This window comes from Aethalodelphis obliquidens, unplaced genomic scaffold (genome assembly GCF_003676395.1).
Source record: "Aethalodelphis obliquidens isolate GAN/ISIS:26980383/991018 unplaced genomic scaffold, ASM367639v1 scaffold39, whole genome shotgun sequence".
NCBI classification, from domain to species: domain Eukaryota; kingdom Metazoa; phylum Chordata; class Mammalia; order Artiodactyla; family Delphinidae; genus Aethalodelphis; species Aethalodelphis obliquidens.
Window position 1 is genome coordinate 18,177,559 of NW_020837983.1, and position 19,205 is coordinate 18,196,763.

Here is a 19,205-nt window from a genome sequence, read left to right on the forward strand (position 1 = left end):
AGGTTCCCTTAAGAATTAGTTTTTCATCCTGCCTGCTCCCCTGCACATACAGCCTTCATCAATTCCAACCTTTAAGCAGCACGTTTTATGGTTTTTTTTTTTCTTTTTGGTTTTGAAAACTTCAGGAAAAAAGTATTTCTTCCCCAAATTCAAGGTATTATAGTAAAGAGGATAAGGAGACTTTGGAGTCAAATATACATGTTTATATGTGTTTTTAAACTGTGACTTTATTTCTTAACGTATGACATTTCTCAGCATCAGTCTTACCCTTTGTAAAATGCAGATAAAGTAGGGCTATCACGAAGAAAATGCCAAGCACATTGTCTGGTACATAGTAAGTATTTCATAAATCTTAATTCTCTTTCTCTCCTTCATCTACCAATTCCCATTGCTAGATTGGAATACCTTTCATTTTCATCCAGTTTTCTTCATTCTAGATTGAAACATGTTAAGAAATACTGCACAGTCCCCATCTAACACAGATTCTCAGAGATTCTTAGAAAGTGAGGCTTATGGCCGGCCACTCAGGGTCTCTATTACCCTGAGAGGTGTTGGTGTAATTTTACCCTGAACCCTAGCTCTACTAATGGGGACAGCTCAACATTCCATCACTTTTTCTAACTCTTCATGTGTCTGTGCCTCTGCCTGTCTTTGCTCTTGAAAGAAAGTACAAGTTGAGGGTTCCTCCCACATCAGAGTTGGGTGCAGAGCTCTACCCATTTCCCACAGGAAGTGACTCACACTTGGTATTTTTGGTGACGCTCAGTGATTATTCTGGAAACCTGGACGTGTCACAACAGAAGGGTCACATCGTCTTCTGCACAGAAGTATGCCACCCTGTTACTTCAGCTCTCATCTGTGCTCTTGTATCTTACCAACAGCAGTGGCCACTTGTGGCTCTACTGGCACACGAAGCCCCCCGAGACACAGAGTCCAGGTTTCTGTCCCCACATCGCCTCACTCAAGAAACAGCTCTGCTGGACAAGTCCACCTTCCTCAACACCCCTAGAATTGTGAAAATTTTTTTTTTCAATTTCACTGGATATACCACACTTACAAATTTATACTTGAAAAATCTTGTATCACCATTTTTTTCACTTAATCACTACTTCTCCTTCCTCAGCATCACCAAATACAACCACAGTTTCTCTACTGTGAACCTCTGCTAACATTTTTATGGACTTTTTTAATCAGAGTAGAGCCCAGAAAACACTTCAGAATTCTTGCCAGAATGGCTATTCTGAATAGAACATTTAGATACAGTACTTGAAAGGTGGAGTCAAGAACCCATGCATTAGCATCCCTGTGTGGCTTCTTGTGAAGAAATCTATAAGTAATCCACAACACAGGATATGACAGTCCACAATCTCTCCACCATGAGTCACCACTCAGCCTTTATTCACTTTTATTATACTGTAACTGACTTTGAGTTGATTCCAAGGCCTTTTCTGGCCCCACCATTAATTTTTAAATCCCGTCAATGATCTCACACCAGGATATGAAGCACCCCACATTGATTATAACTGTCTTTTTTAAACTGCCTGTGCAGATACTAAGTCAGAACAAAGCAGAACAAGCTGAAAGTGGAAAATTCCAGAGCACCCCAATCAGTGTAGAAGCTTGGCTAAATTCAGATTTATATAATTGTCTAGTCAAGTTTTTCCTTCAGTTGGCTCAACTGATGTAACAAAATGCAAGAGGACATCGATCACATTGATCATAGGCCATCTGAGAGCAAAATATTCCCGGTAACAGAACACTTTGCTAATATGCAGCAATGCAGGAGAACGTGGATAGTCTCCAACCACAGAATGTATTGTCACCCTTCAAAAAGTGGCATTAGAAGATTAAAGGCTAACTTTTATATCCATTAACCAACAAACTGTGTCCAGAAGGATGTACACTTCTGAAAATGGGGACATTCCAGTCAGAAGTGCAAGAACTAGAGCACTTCGCTAATTTAAAGAGCCCTGCACCCACACAGACCTCCACAATTACATTTTAACATTTGCAAAAAATAAGTATTTACTCAATAATAATTCAGCTGTTAATTGAACACTTATTATATCACAGGCATGCATACAAAGGCCTTCTCCCAACCTGTTATGCAATCCTACAAAAGTTAGTTGTTCATTTACTTTGTTCATGAAGCCAAAAACAGAGCTTTAGCATTCTAGAATGTGGGATCCAATATTGATAAAGAGCCTCTTTACAAACTGAAGTTAGCCTAAGATGCTCTTGATGATCACTCATAAAAGTGGTAAGAGTCTGCCTGCCGATGCAGAGGACACGGGTTCGTGCCCCGGTCCGGGAGGATCCCACATGCCGCGGAGTGGCTGGGCCCGTGAGCTGTGGCCACTGGGCCTGCACACAAAAAAGTGGTAAATATTCTTTGAGTACATTTACTGACGTGGTTGTCACTTCCTGTAATATGGCTTTGCCTTTTTAGTTCTAAGAAAGCTTTTTCGGATTGCCCTGAAATTTAGATATTCTGCCCCTAAATGACAGCCAAAGGTTTGCATGGGCCTTGGTACGTTTTATTAAGTAATTTTTGTCTGGCTATTCTTTTTAAATCTTCTATAAATTCAGTTTTTAAATTGACAGTACCCCTAAAAAAGGATTTAATTATTTGCTTTCTTCTCAAAGTGATACCTCTATATCTTTCTATAACTCCATGTCTTCAACAGTATTTCAGTTATAATGAACTTTATTTTTTTTTTATTTTATTTTATTTTTGGATGCATTGGGTCTTCATTGCTGCACGTGGGCTTTCTCTAATTGCAGCGAGCAGGGGCTACTCTTCGTGCAGTGTGTGGGCTTCTCATTGTGGTGGCTTCTCTTGTTGCAGAGCACGAGCTCTAGGCACGCAGGCTTCAGTAGTTGTGGCATGTGGGCTCAGTAATTGTGGCTCGTGGGCTCTAAGCACAGGCTCAGTAGTTGTGGCGCTCGGGCTTAGTTGCTCTGCGGCATGTGGGATCTTCCCGGACTAGGGCTCGAACCGTGTCCGCTGCATTGGCAGGCGGATTCTTGACCACTGTGCCACCAGGGAAGCCCTATAATGAACTTTAAAAAAGAAATAATAGTTGGTCTGGAAACCAGGGTCCTGGGTCTAGAGATGCACTGTGTTCTTAGATAGCCACAGGAAATTAATATAAATTCTAGTAATGTCTTCAACACTTCAAGAAACTTCATCACCTCTCTGAATGCAGCAATTAAGATGATTACCAACAATCACTGTGATTGGGAACTGAATCTCTTCCTATAGTTCATCAGCGTCTTGAGGGATACATATGTTCCCGGTGTTATTTCCCTTTGCCTGGCCTTATAATCCCCAAATAACAAAATCCCATTATGTGAAAAAGATCACAAACATGTCTGAATATTGTGTTACTATTAATAACATATAAGTTCGATTTTCTCAGAATGTTCAAACTGGAGAGACTTTTGAGAGGAATCCAGATTGTGTATTTACTGGCTCAGAATGTGAGGTTCAGACATAAGTCATGTGACCTGCCCAATCTCCTCAGAACTCAGAGGTGGATTGTGAAACCAAGATGCTGGACACCAATTCCAGCTCCTTCTATGCCCACTGCACTTTGTCCCTCACTAACACACAGAAGGACTATGCCACAGCATTTATCTCCCAGGGGAGAATGTCCAGATAATAGCAGGACCCATGACCAGGCACAGGGTTTTTTCTGAATCATACATAGAATCAAAACTCAATTTTTTTTTCTGAATCAGTACAAGAATTCCAACTAAATTTCCCAGAGTACTGAGGTATCAACCATTCTCCATGACCTCCTAGGCAGACTAATAAACCAATCTCTGATAATTAATCAAAATGTCCTCAGGTTCTATGTAAGCAGATCCTCATAAATGGCATACTATTAACTGAGCCGTAACCCAAAAAAGAAGTTTCCATTTTATTTTTTTTATTCCGTTTTATTTTTTATTCTATTTTATTACTTTCACATTTTAAATTTTGTTTGTTTTTTCCCTAGGAAATTGGTATGAAGGATTCTTATTTGCCTTGATACGACAATTTTCTTCTCCCTAATCAGTACTTTCCAAATGTAACACTCGAATTTGGGGCAAAAAATCATATGTGATTCCAGGGCTACCAATGATTCCTGCCGATAATGTTATCCTTTCCAAATACTTCAAAAACATTTTTTTATTGGAGTATAGTTGATTCACAATGTTGTGTTAGTTTCTGCTGTACAGCAAAGTGAATCAATTATACATGTACATATATCCACTCTTTTTTACATTCTTTTCCCATATGGGTCATTACTGAGTACTGAGTTCACTGTGCTATACAGTAGGTCCTTATTAATTATCTATTTTATATATAGTAGTGTGTATATGTCAATCCCAAGCTCCCAATTTATCCCTCCCCCCCACATCCCCCCAGTAACCATGTTTGTTTGTTTTTTACATCTATGACTCTATTTCTGTTTTTATAAATAAGTTCATTTGTACCATTTTTTTTAGATTCCACATATAAGTGATATCATATATTTGTCTTTCTGTGTCTGACTTACTTCACTCAGTATGACAATATCTAGGTCCATCCATGTGGCTGCAAATGGCATTATTTCATTCTTTCTCATGACTGAGTAATATTCCATTGCATATATGTTACAGGAAATTTGAAGGCTTCAGCTTACCATATATGTTGATTTTTGTAATTATCTAGAAAGAAAACTAGACTTAGAGTTGACAGACCTTAGTTTAATAACTAGCTTTGCTATTTATATGTGAGCTGTATGACCTTATTTCTCTGCTTCTCTGAGCTGTTTCCATTCATCAATGAGATGGGAATAATAACACCTGTCCTACAGATCTCACTGGGACGTGAACAGAAGATGGTTTAAGGACAATGAAAGTACTTTGTTAATTCCAAGGAATTAAACAATTAACTGCTATCAGGACTCCATTCAGGATTCAGGGTATTGACAAGAAAGTGGCATTTTCTCCCAGATTATCTTGATTGCTTAGGTCAAGTGTGGCTAAGAACAAAAAAAGAAAAGAAAAGCAGATATTGAAAAAGTAATTTTGTGTCTACACTTGAGAAGAGGCCAACCACACCACTTGGGCACTGGACACTGTTCCCTATTCAAGAACATAGTTCTTCCAATTGTCTTCTTTCTCTTTCTCCTGGATCATAGGATTTCCCCTGTCTACGGGGATTGTTCCCTAAGCAAACAAACATGCTGTGATGTCTCTCATCTTTAGAAAAATAGACTCTTCATCCCCCTCTGGCAGCCCTTCTGCTTTTCTACTGCTTTTCCCAGAAAAACTCAAAAGATATGTTTATAATCACTATCCACTTTTCCCATCTTCTCTTGAACCCACTCTAAACAGGCTTGCCTGATAAATTAAAGTTTTTATTTGTATAAATAAATAATGCTTGTCTCCAAAACTACTCACTTCCTCTTATTCATGCTATTCTGTCTTGTAGTTGTTCTCCAAGTTACAAGAGTAGCCTAAGAGGGTTGTCCCAACTATTTTAGTTTTGTCTTTTACTCTTTATCTTTCTTGAGTCCTGATCTGTAAAATCAGTTAGTACTTTTTACTAGGCATCATTGTAATGATTATCAGAATTATTTCAGAATTACATCAAATATTAAATGTTTAATATTCTTGAATACTTTGTAACTTAAAAAGCAATATACAACCTGGCAATTCCACTCTTACTTATAGACCCAAGAAAAATAAAAACATACATGCACACAAAAACTTGTACACCAATGTCCATAACAGTATTAATCATTATAGGCAAAAAGTGGAAACCACCCAAATGAGTGGATAAATAAAATGTGGTATATACATAGGATGGAATGTTATTCAGCAATTAAAAGAAATGAAGTACTGATATAAGCCGCGACATGGATGAACGTTAAAAACATTACACTAAGTGAAAGACACTAGTCATACACAAAAGACTGCATGATCCCAATTATATGAGATATTCAGATAGGCAAATCTATGGAAACATAAAGTACATTAGTGGTTGCCTAGGGCTGGGGAAGGTGAACAGTGACTGCTCATGGGTATAGGGTTTCTATTCAGGATGATGAAAATGTCCTAAAATTAGATTGTGGTAATGGTTGCATAGCTCTGTGGATATACTAAGAACACCTGAATTGAACACTTTAAGTGGGTGAACTTAATTATATGTAAATTATATCTCAATAAAGCAATGTACAAGGTTAACATCATTAGTCATAAGTCAAGTTGATATCCTGCGCCCCTGATATGTTGTGTTGAAAATGGCAGTTCACCTCTGTGGCCTTCCTCCAAAAAGTCCATAACTTCATTGTAACCATGAGGAAAACATCACCCAAACTCAAGTTGAAAGACATTCTATAAAATGCCTAACCAGTTCTCAAAACTATCAAGACCATCAAACATAAGGAAAGCTAGAGAAACTGTCACAGCCCAGAGGAACCTGAGACGACGTAATGACTAAATATAATGTGGTATCCTGGATAGGATCCTGGAACAGAAAAAGGGCACTAGAGAAAAACTAATGAAGTCTGAATAAAGTATGGAGTTAACTAATTCTGTGTAAGAATAGTCATTAATTGTGACAAAGAAATGCACCATGCTAGCGTAAGGTCTTAGTGATGGGGAGACTTTGGTGTAGGGTATTTGGAAACTCTCTGTATTAACTTTGCAACTTTTCTATAAATCTAACACTATCTTTTTAAAGGTTATATACAAACGTTAGCTAATAGTTTTAGAACTTGTAGTAAAAGTCGTAGTACTAGTACTAGAGATAGTAGTTAGTAAAACGAGGTTCCTCAGCAGCCTAGAATAGAGAAACTAGTTCGCCTCTGGTTTTTTACCGACAGCACACATATGCAAAGCTGAGCTTGTGTCCACTCGGGGAAGTGTAATCTCAACCTTAACGGTCAGATAGACTTCTACCCAGTTCATGTCTTTTTTAAAGAAAACTTTAAAGGAAGAAAAGAAATCCTTGAATAGGGTCTTTATCTAGAGATTTTATAGATTACAAAATGATGTTTTGAGGACTGAATTAAACTCTCTTGTGAGAACTATATGGCACTTACTCCACATAATTAAATATCATAAAGAGTAAAATATATATAGTAGGGCTTGATTCTAAAGTTTCCAGCTGATACTCACGAAAAAGATAACCCTTCACCATGGTGGCCAAGGACGGGGCCTGCCCACCTTAGACCCTCCTGTTCCCACCCTGCTCTTCTCAGCCATCCCTGTAAGCAGTTTCTCCAGCTGAACACTATGTTTTAATCAACTGATTTTTATGACCTCTTTTCCTTGCCCTCAATATACTCTGCAAAAATGGCTGCCTACTTCTTCGTTGACTCTTTAGCTGCATGGAGCTGACCCTTTTAGGACTCAACACTCTACATCCCCTTTGGCAGCTGCATCTCCCCTTCTGTCCTAGCAGAAGGAATGCCAAGCACCCCACAGAAAATGATGGATTTTGTTATGATTTCCACAAGCTTCCTAGAGAAAAGAGATCGCTCCACTTCTTTCCATGGTCTGCAGAACTTGCACACTAAATTACTTCTGGTCTTCATGCTATGCCCCACTATCTCATGCCTCCAGATGGTCACACACACCCAGTCTCTGCAGTAACACTTGTCCTGCCTCTCCTTATCTTCAGACTTCGGCTTAACTACCACTGAGACCGAATCCTCACTCACCAATCCTCAACCTCAAGTCCAGATCGGGGGCTCTCATAGAACCAAAACTTTCCCCTGTCTTAGCATTTGTCACATTGTATCAGATTATAAGATACATGAAGCTATTGGCAATGTGTCTCTGGGTCACTGTCGAATCCTCAACAGCCAAGACGTTGACTGGTACACAGTAGGAATGCCAATGAATCTCCTAGAGTAAATGAGTAAATTAATTCCTTCCCAATCAAAAATATATGGTTTTATATATATATATATATATATATATATATGGTAAGATCATTTTCCCCTGAAGATTGTTTCATGCTGTTTCTCAAAGACCTTTAGGTCCTGGGGCAGAGGCGTCTGTAAATAAGCAATCTTTCAACTCATTGTGGATCCCGTGCACTTCCCCAGTAAAAATGTCAATGCCTAAAAACAATGGCCCAATGATATTTTCAAATTTGCATTTTTGTCACTTATTTGGAACCACAACAGAAATAAAACTTCAGCAACCAACAGTGAAATTAATTGGGTATGGAAGACAATCTCTAGGGCATTTCCTTTCTAGGTATTTGCTCCTGTATTAAGAACTATTAAAATCCAAGCTATGGCTACACCAAAAACTTGGGAACATTTTAGAAAGTGATTAAGCTCAATCAAAGATATTTGGAATTAACTAAAAATAATTATGAGTGAGATTGAATGTATTCTCTGTTATCCCACTGGAGACATATGTTCCTCCAGGACAGTCTTAGAAACATCACTGCATTTGTTTTATTTTAACACCTCCTTAACATTTAAAAAATGTATATTTCAAACAAAAAGCTGAAGTATATTAAGGACTCATTTTACTAATTAACCAATCTCTATTTAAAAGGGATTTTTAATATTAAAAAATCAAGTGTTTGCAAAAATCCTCTAACAATATGTTGGAGTATTAAAAACCCAGAAAAGGAATACTCGAGGAATGGTGTCTCCTCCAGGATGGAGTATGGAGTGAATAGGGGTCAGCTCCAAGGGAACCAGGTTCATGAAGCCTCCCCTTCTCTGCAGGTGGAGTAAGTTAATCCTTCCTCAGAACCCTGGACTCATATATATCACAAGGCATATATCACAGTCTGCTTATTTTTAATGTATAAAGTCAGTGACTTCACAATGCATTGATATAAGCAACATGAAAAGAGGAGAGAGCCTTACTGTTCGAATCCCCAACATCTAGAAAAGTCCCTAGGATATGGCAAGTGCTTAATAAATGTTCACTGAATGAAAAAAAAAACAGAAAAGGATCATGATTACATATTTTGAAATAATTCTTTCCATGCCTGAATTTATTCAACATTAATTGAGGGCAATCTTATGTCACATACTGTATTAAATACCTGAGGAAAGAGAAATGAATAAACTTTACTCATGTCCTGAAGAAGCTCACCATCTATTGGACAGGTGGACAAATATAACTCATTGCAATAAAAAGTTTGGGGAGTGATGCCAATGTATGCATGGGGGCCTGTGGAAGCGCATGGCAGAGATACTAACCTAGAAACAGATTGCTTTTCTTTGAGACAATGAAAGTTGCCCCCTTACATTAATTAAAAAGAGGTAGGTAGATATTATATGTGAATTCAGTGTTTCATCTGAAAATAGTAGGGGAAAATAAACAGATAAAATTCAACCTTTAAGTTCAGAAATTAAGCGGCAATAAGTATGTTGAAATTATACTTAGAATAGATTAAATGTTTTTGGCAACCATGTGGGAGTAACATGGTAGAAATATCATTAATGAAAATGCAAAAGACTTTCACAGGGAGAGCAAAGTATAAAGGAAAGAGCATGGGCTTTGGCTTAAGCAGACTTAGCTCGAATCCTGGCTGTCACTCACTAGCCATGTGTCTTTAGACAAATCACATATATCCTCTAAACCTCAATTTCTTCATAGGCAAAAAGGAACCAATACTAGCTTACACACGGAGTTAGTAAAAGCATTAAATAAGATTATGTTTACATATCTTTGTGATGGGCCATTAGAAAGACTCAAATGTGATGCTAGCAATCCAGTTGTAAATCAAACCAGGGGCTCAAATATAAGGTGCTTAGTCCTTGGCAAGGAGTGAGAGGATGTTGGTAAGTGTGAAGCAGTGACCTGATATCAGAGAACCTGGAGTACGAGGCAGTGGCATCAGGCAGGGATGTGAGTGATGATGGTGACGATGAAGATGATAATTACTATGGCTCCTTCCAAAGCTCAGACTATTTATCACTGAATTAAGCCTTTAGTTTCCTAGGATCAATTAACGTATTTACTCATAATCTTAAAAGTCAGCTTTGAAAAAGCAGGCTTCCATTAACCTCTTGTCTGAATAGGTCCTCTTTATCTCTGAAAGAAGTCAAGAATCTCTGAAATGTTTTACTTGGTATTATATGAACCAATGTGAAAATCATACCTTCCCACTGAACAACTTCCCTACCCCAGTAAGCCAAACATAAAATGTAATTATCCTACATGCGGTGAGGCAGAAGGACAATGAACAGTGGTCACCCAGGGAACGGTGAGTGAGGTAGAGCTGGAGGGCGTGGGGCACATCCTTAGAGGGTAGGAAGGACTTCAAGAAAGTGATCAAATGGCCCTGGAAGAAGAGCAAACACAGTAGCTTGAGAGTAGGTGGATAGACAGCTCATAGGTGCCATTGCAAAGAAGTTGTAGGAGTTGTTCAAAAACAGATAGTAGTGGTTCAAAAAACGATAAAGGCTATGTGTGTCCCTAAGTGAGAAGTCTTACAGCAAATGATACGAGCAGTTTCTAGAAGAAGGCAGTTACTATAGAATAACAGCAAGAGGGTAGCATTACCCCCACGATGTGGGATTCATGGGGAGTTCCTGGGGTGGACAAGATATGGTTAAGGGTAGGACACAGCCCCAGTATCAGAAGGAGTGCTAGGAGGGGAACGGAAGGTATTCTAACACAGGAGAGCAAGATGGATTCTATTATCAGGATTAAGTACAAGGAGCTGAATTTATAGTAGATACTAATGACAGAGTGAGTATCTAGCTGTGGAATCCTTATTTCTACACTAAAGAACTTTTAAAAGCCCTGTGTAAAAACAGGATCTCTCTCAATGCCAGAACAAGATAGAGGCTGGTGGAGAGGGCTTTAGGAAAACAGCTGAGAGGTTGGGAAGGATGAAAGAGGAAGTATCAGTTCCTTCTATTTGCAGTAGTTTTCAAGTTCAGAACATCTAGAAAGTCTGGGCTGAGGAAGCTGAAATTTGTCAAACTCTGTAAGAGACTATAGATACTAAAAACTTATTTTAAAATATGTAAAGTGTTGCTGTCGAAGGAAAGGTGAGTAAAGATGGAATTAGACCCTAGGTGTCCTAGTGTTCACCGCAGACACTTTTGGTGCCCTGGGTCACATCCTCTGAGACAGACTGTGGTTTCAGCCATGATTTCATGGCTATTGTGGATGGTTCCTGCTTGCTGAGAACACTGCGCTACAGGTATCCAATGTCCCCTGACTGTCTCTCCTCTTCTCTGCCTCAAGGTTCTGTCTAAAGCCCCTAGGAGTTTCCAGGTAGGTGAAACGTGGAAGTACCGTGCATTTAAAGCCCCTAAGGCACCTCTCAACAAAGGGGAGATGGCAGCCAGTAGATAAATGCCTCAGCTTCCCTGTCTCAGGACAGATGATCCCGAAACGCATTATTTGATCCACAGTTGCCCGCAGTGGGAGCTGTCTCAAAAACACACCGTATTTTGGCTTTTCCTCCTCTCTCACACTCTCTTCTATGCCTTTCATCCTGCTTCCTGGGTTCATCTCCCAAATACTGTAAACTGCCTACACTTAAGTCCTTGTCTCAGACTACATCTTGGGAACTAAATGCTGGAGGAGGGCAGAGGCGGAGTCGTTTTATTTTCATGTTTCGGTTCTGTTTTGTTTTAATTTGTGTTTGCTTTGCATTTCTGTTTCTCCACAGGTCACCAAGATGCTGGCAGTGGTTGTCATTCTGTTTGCCCTTTTATGGATGCCCTACAGAACTCTTGTGGTTGTCAACTCATTTCTCTCCAGCCCTTTCCAAGAAAATTGGTTCTTGCTCTTTTGCAGAATTTGCATTTATCTCAACAGTGCCATCAACCCAGTGATTTACAATCTCATGTCCCAGAAATTCCGTGCAGCCTTCAGAAAGCTCTGCAACTGTAAGCAGAAGCCGGTGGAGAAGCCAGCTAACTACAGTGTGGCCCTCAATTACAGCGTCATCAAGGAGTCAGATCATTTCAGCACAGAGCTGGATGACATCACTGTCACTGACACTTACTTGTCTGCCACGAAAGTGTCTTTTGATGACACCTGCTTGGCTTCTGAAATAACCATTAGCCAAAGCTGATTCATGAAGTAGAAGGAAATGGATGATAAAGAAAATGAGAATCTGTGCAGTTATCAACCCAAGAGAGGAAACAGCCAATCCTGGTATGTGACAACAGAGCAGATAAAGTCCTCACCAGTGCTCTAACCTGCTGCCCCAAGACACTTTAACCCGTTAGAATGATTCACAGCTTCCTTCTCGTATCAAGAAAATGTATATCATAGAAAAACTGAGCAGATCGGTGAAAGACCCAAATGGTGGAAATTTTCCATTTAATTTGAGACTTTATTTTCTGGGGCTGTGAAGTTTAGATAAAATCTAGACATCAGTTTACCTTATTCAAAATAACTTTATCAAATGTATTTTCTCACCCCTCCCAAATTATTTATACATGCAGTAATTTGGCAACATGAAAATTTTTAATGTTTTCATTTAGCATTTCATTTTAATAAAGTACAGTGCTATTTTCATGAATATTTGAAACTACGGGGGAAAATAGAAAAAAAATTTGAGGAGTAAAAATGAGATTTCAGACAAATATATTCACCATATGAAAAAAAAGTCATAATGCTTATAAAATTCTGAGTTGATTTTTATATCTTACAAAGTGTAGATGGTGAGTCACCATTCAACTTTAATGTAAATAGCCAAACCCCAAAATAGCCAAAATTACTCACTGAGAAGACATGTACATTTGATATTTAGATAAATCCAGCTCTGTACTCTGCAAGGCGTCTAAATGATGGGTGAGACAGGAGAAATATCAAGATTGAATAACTGTGAAGATACATACTAACATATAATTAATATTGAAAAGTAGCCAAGACAAGACCAAGTATTCAAAATAAGGTTTTACTTCTTCCTCTGAGACTTTTAAGGAAGAAAATCCTATTTGAGCATTTGAGAAGAAAATCCTATAAACTACTGAGCCATGTCAAGCAAATCCTTCTAGCTGAATCTAGCTAAAAGTCTGAAACATTCTCAAAAGCTTACTTGCTATTCTAAGTCAGCCAAAGGCTAACTATTACACTTCCAGCTGAAGACTCCCCACTGAGCATTGTAGCCTATGGATTTCAACTTGTCTGCAAGTGTCTTTCCTTCCTGCCTGCTTGTCGTTTGTAGGTTCTCTCTCTTTTTTTTTTTTTCCAAATGCTTGTGACATTTTGTTTACAGATTCTAAATCAAAGCAATGCAAAATTTCGTTGGCTTTATTTCCAATAGAGCTAAAACTAATTTCATCTCATTATTAATATCTCTTTATAGTTATGACTAAGGCCTGCTCTTCTATTCCAGTGATTATTAGAGAGTTGTGAATGTGAATCTGTCAGGTCCTACTTTAATCCCTTTCAATCGACTCACCTGCTAAGATTTGGCCAAGTGTAAAAATCGTCCTTGGTGTCGGTTCAGTAATAACTGACTTTTTTTTTTTTAACATCTTTATTGGGGGTATAATTGCTTTACCATGGTGTGTTAGTTTCTGCTTTATAACAAAGTGAATCAGTTATACATATACATATGTTCCCATATCTCCTCCCTCTTGCATCTCCCTCCTACCCTCCCTATCCCACCCCTCCAGGCGGTCACAAAGCACCGAGCTGATCTCCCTGTGCTATGCGGCTGCTTCCCACTAGCTATCTACCTTACGTTTGGTAGTGTATATATGTCCATATCTCTCTCTCGCTTTGTCACAGCTCACCCTTCCCCCTCCCCATATCTTCAAGTCCGTTCTCTAGTAGGTCTGTGTCTGACTTTTAATGACTGGGTCAAAAAGTACTGTGTACTTCTAAGTGCCCCATAGACTGGCATTTTCCCTTTCCAGGGTATATACTTATCTTGTGGATTTTTCCCTGAAACCTAATTGCTAATGATAATTACCCACATAAACACCTTCTTTACGAAGACTATATCACTCTATTTTTCAAACTTCAGTTTTTAAATGCTTCTTCATGGAGACTCTGCCACCCAGAACCTCAGTCCCGAACATGCTTTGGTGAAAATTGCCCTCATCTACTCCATGAAAACATTCTTATCCTGTCACTGTTTCCGTAAACAAATGCAAGCAAACACTTACAGGAAATACACTAAAGGTCTATATGCACGGCACTAAGAAAACTATTTAACTGACTTTTCATCCTGGATTAAATATTAATTTTGGGATCATATAGATAGAGCACTAGAGTGACCCAACCCCAAATCACACATGCACGTATGCAGGTGCATACAGGTACATACACATGGATGCGTAAATTGCTTATCCATGGGGATTGGAATATATTAGATTTTTCTCATTATGGAAAAGAACTGATATCATTGAGCATCTACTCTGTCTCAGGCATGCTGGTAGGTACTTAATCAACATTATCTTCATCACAGTCTCACTACAGCTGTGATTTTCTTATGATAAGACCAGGGATCAGGAATTAATTCCCTAAACTGTATAGACATTAGGGAAAGAAAATGAAGAAATGTCTTTCTTTTTTCTTTTTATAAGCCAGCATGCTGATTAAAATTCTTGTGACCTGATGGCTTAAATAATTTTAAAAATATTCTTTGCAGAGTGGTAATATCAGATGTTGAAAAAAATTATGATTAGTTTTATATGTTATACACAGAACACAATATACTCTTCCCACCTTTGGAAATTTAATATATGGGCTCAGTTTTTGTTTTAATGTTTAAAAAGTTATTTGCTAATAATCTGTTAGTTTTAGACCACGTGGGAAATTCAAAAGAACACAGTTCATAGCGTTTCAACTCGAAAGCAAATGCCATTATGAAATTAAATGTTCCCATGCAATATCCAATAGATATTTGGGTTTACACAGCAGAAATATAACTTTTTAAGGTATTCTTTATCACACTGTACTAAATCATAAAATATTGCCATAAATAATCAAAAGTTAACAAACCATCAAATGAAAAATAGATTAAAAATTGCTGACGGAGTGATGTTATTAAGGCCTCCCTTAATAAAATTCCTTGAGCTATTTTATTACTTCCAGTTTCATTAATTGCTGAGTGTCTTTGGTTAGATCTTGGACCTGAGGTAATTAGGTAAAGGGCACAGATCATGAATAAAACAAGCAGACATAAATTTCCTCTTAAGACTTCTCCATCAGTATTATGAGTTTAGTTCTAGAGCTTCACTCCAACACAAATATTCTAAACGCTAAAGAGAAATGAGAAAAGTGAAAACTCTGTAATCACTCTTAAACAGGCCAAATGCACGGAACAGTACACCTTGACAATATACCCAAACACATGGCTGATTTGTGCTAAACAGCTAGTTAAGTCAAAGAAAACTATAGCCATAAAACTTAGGTTAGTGTAACTAAGTCTTAAATAGATACTTGAATTGTTTCATTTTCACAAGAATGTGTTGGAGTAATAATGACAGTATGTCATAGTAAAGCTGAGTCCACATGGTTATGGACTTACTCTTAAAGAATAAGAGTTACATCATTCCAAACTACGTTAAATCTATAAACATGAGAGAAGAGAGAAAAGATTAACTTTGGGGAGGAAAAGGAGGTTTTAAATAGCTTACCCATGGCTCTATGAATTCTATAAATAATATATGCAACATTATTTATGTCTCCCAAGTGCAGCTCACAAAGGGGTTGGACGATTTGATCATGGAGTAAGGGAACTGGATGTGAATGGTGGAACAGCCACAGACAACCAGTCCATCCAGGCTAAAAGGACATTTATTTAAAATATTTGGAGTCACTTGTTCTCCTTGGAAAAAGCAGAGTATGGACATCTCTAGCAATGTGTTTTCTGTTTATCTGTAGTTGTCCACAGCAAATAACCATCAAAACCAAGATTTGGCTGAGCGAATATAAGTTTTTAGAGTGATGCACATGAAGAAGTCTTACAGCACTCTGTAGTAATAAATATATTTTTCTCTCCTTCCCCACCTCCCCTATCAAACTCTTCTCCCTCCGCAAACATGGTTTTCCTCAGAGCAGCCAGTTTTATGTGACTTTATTCAAGACTAGACCTGGACATGAACTATCTTAAGTGTACTCTCAAATATATGTGATATGTATGTGTGTGTGTATATATATATATATGTATATATATAGTTGCTCTGAACACTTGTGTGTTTCATAAAATCATGTTCAAATTGTGGAAGAACTGATGCTTCTAAAGTTTCTGTTTATCTCCCAATTTTCATGGTGGGGAGTCATGTGTAGAGTTGAGCTGCTCAATGTTTTTTCCCTCACAGATAAGTGGAAGTCTGGCATTTCAGAGCTGCACTGAGAAACCAATAAAAGAATACTCCATATGTGAAAAACTGTTGCAGAAATTTAAGAAAATAAAAGGCTCTCCCCATTCTTAAGGATTTCACAATGCAATGAGGAAAAACTAAATCAATATAATATCATCTCAAGATATAACGTTTTGGCAATATTTAGAACATGAATTAGAAACAGAAATGTTTTAAAGAAGCAATTAAGATCGTTCATGTATTATGATTCTATTTTATGAACTATAATTAGAAATATTGATTAATTTTTAACTTCATTGATCACACGGGGGGAGAAAGGTCAGATACAGCTCTGTAATATTTTGTTTTTATGTTTAGTCTGTAATCTCAAGTCACTCAGCAGAAAAGCTCATTTACGAGAGGGCCCACTGGGGAATAGTTTTGTTTCTGAGACGGTTAGAACCAAATGGACTACGCTGATATAAACTAAATCTATATGGTTCTGATTTTAATATTCGAGTAATCTCTGTGAAAAGAATTGCCAAGAACGTTTGTAGACAGTGTTGTCAGGCTTGTTTACATTATTCCACACCGAGTACATTTATGGCAAATCCCACATGAGGTGATTGGTTTATATTTTAGAGATTACGTCTGGAAAAATTAAGCTGGATGAAATAGTTCAGCTGGGACAGCACATTGTCCGAACTGTCAAATCTGGATCCTGCAAGGGAACAAAAGACAGTTTTATGGCCAATAAACAGCAAATCCACACAATGATCACCTGTATATCCTCGTGGAGGAGCATCTGGGTCAAGTCCGTACTACAGGCTCTCAACTGAAATAATGGAAATAAAAGCATTTTGAATGTTATACAAGTTAAAAGGATGGGATTAAAAACAACGGAGTTGGCTAGAGTTCCTGCAACTTATTGAGCCTCTAAGCAACACCCATAAGTGAATATTTCATTCCTCGCAGAATAATGGACTTAATTTTTGTGCATATGGTCGTTCTCTGACTTGTAAGAAAGAGAGAATGAACTTTCTCAAGAATGTTATGAACTGATATTGATAAAGATGGAGACTTTCCAGAACAGAAAAATAAACACAACATGGCAGTAGAATAAGATTGAACTTAACCACAGGTCTGAATTTAGAAGACAATTAAGAACATTTTCTGTATTCCTGAAATGGCACAAAATGCCCCAGTAAGGAGGCTAAATGTTTACACCTTAGCCAAGAATAATAAATCACTCCCACTTTAATATACATAAGAGTTATCTGGAAGCTTATCTTTTTTTTTTTTTTTTTTTTTTGCGGTACATGGGCCTCTCACTGTTGTGGCCTCTCCCGGACCGGGGCACGAACCCATCCCCTGCATCGGCAGGTGAACTCTCAACCACTGCGCCACCGGGGAAGCCCAGGAAGCTTATCTTAAAATGCACTTTATTTGACGTTGCCCCAAGATTCTTATTAGGTAATTTTGATCCCTGGAGTCCTCTGACCATACCTTGAAAACCACTAAGTCATAGCCCCCAATGTAGACCTTCAAGGCTCTTTAATATCATAATTCTTAATAAACAAACTACATGAAAAACTCCTTGACAGTAAGTCTATTTCATCTTTGTATTCCACAAATTATCTAAACTTGGATGATGTCCCTAAGTATCTGGTAAATGTATGAATAAATCAATGAATTGCAAGCTAATATATTTTTTAATTTTCTGCTAATGTCCAATTTGCCTCTAAATCTTTCTACACAATAAGATAACTAGTTCTATCTGGTTTTTATTTTTCTAAACAGTTCTCCCAGCTCAGTGAAAGGCACTACATTAAGTGTACTAGATGAGGGTCAGAACAATTCCTTACGTATGTGTAGTGCTTGACAATTTCAGTAGCACTTCCACATCCTAATTTAATAATTCAAGACTAATGCATTGCCTCTGCCCTCAAGGAGATTACAATCTCGTGATAACATATTAACACAGAAACATAAGAAATACAGAATGCATAATTGGAAGCCAAATCGTGTGATTTCAGACTACAAACAATTGAACTCTTCAGAGGTAAAGGGACATCTTTGGTGCCTGGAGTCATTAAGGATAACGTTGTAGAGAACACAGGACTTCTTTCAAGGATACGTTTGATTTAGATAAAGAAAAGACAATACATGTGGGAGAAATAAGACGAGTGAGGTCAGGGAGTTACAAATAAACATTAGCGCAAGGCTCTGGACATTATGGATACGGGTCCAAAGTATGTCCATTTCATGAGAGATTAAGGAAGGCAGCTAGTCCTTTAATATTTGCCACCACCAATAAAACTCCAAGTAAAGAAAAAGTAAAGGAAGTCAAGAACCTACCTGTGCTTATATTTGGTGAGGAAATATTCACCCATACACTGGAATATAGAGTTAAGAAGCATATAGGTCAGCTATATTTACTTTCTAAATATTTCATTTATTATGTATAGAAAATATAGTACACTATGTGTCTTACAAGCATTATAATTCCAAAAGTACTCTTATAGTCTTAATTTTCGAAGTGGAAAATATGTGTATATATACATATACATGTATATCTTTGTTTCTATATCTTACCATCACCGTATATTTTAAAGTATTTATACCTGTGTATATTATCCAGGGGTCCTTAACAACCCTGGATTTATCCAATTATGTTAACCATAGAAATCAGAGCTAGCTCAGGGACCTAGGCCTTTCATGAACTTAAGCTTTAAGATTAACTTTGTATTGAAAAGCGAGTAGTGATTAGTTTCAGATTACTTGTGACACCGTGGACTTGCATGTTGCTTTTGATGTGCTCCTGAATGCGTTGGCTTCCTTCTATCAGTTTTAGAAAGTTGTATGCTGACTCATTTCATCACTTGGGAATTAATCACTGTGTCCTTGTGGGACAAGGACTCTTCTTTAAGAAAGTACAGTATCATGTGCTCTGCTGTG

At 37.8% G+C, this 19,205-nt stretch overlaps 1 protein-coding gene across 2 annotated transcripts in view; it reads left to right on the forward strand.

The window, feature by feature from the left end:
- Nucleotides 1-13,506, forward strand: part of TRHR (thyrotropin releasing hormone receptor) — a 344,936-nt gene extending 331,430 nt beyond the window's left edge. For both annotated transcript variants that reach the window (XM_027131608.1, XM_027131609.1), the window contains one exon: nucleotides 11,648-13,506. In XM_027131608.1, coding sequence (XP_026987409.1) covers nucleotides 11,648-12,055 — 408 coding nt within the window. In that variant the 3' untranslated portion in view covers nucleotides 12,056-13,506. The remainder of the gene's footprint in view (nucleotides 1-11,647) is intronic.
- The last annotated feature ends 5,699 nt before the right edge of the window (nucleotides 13,507-19,205 follow it).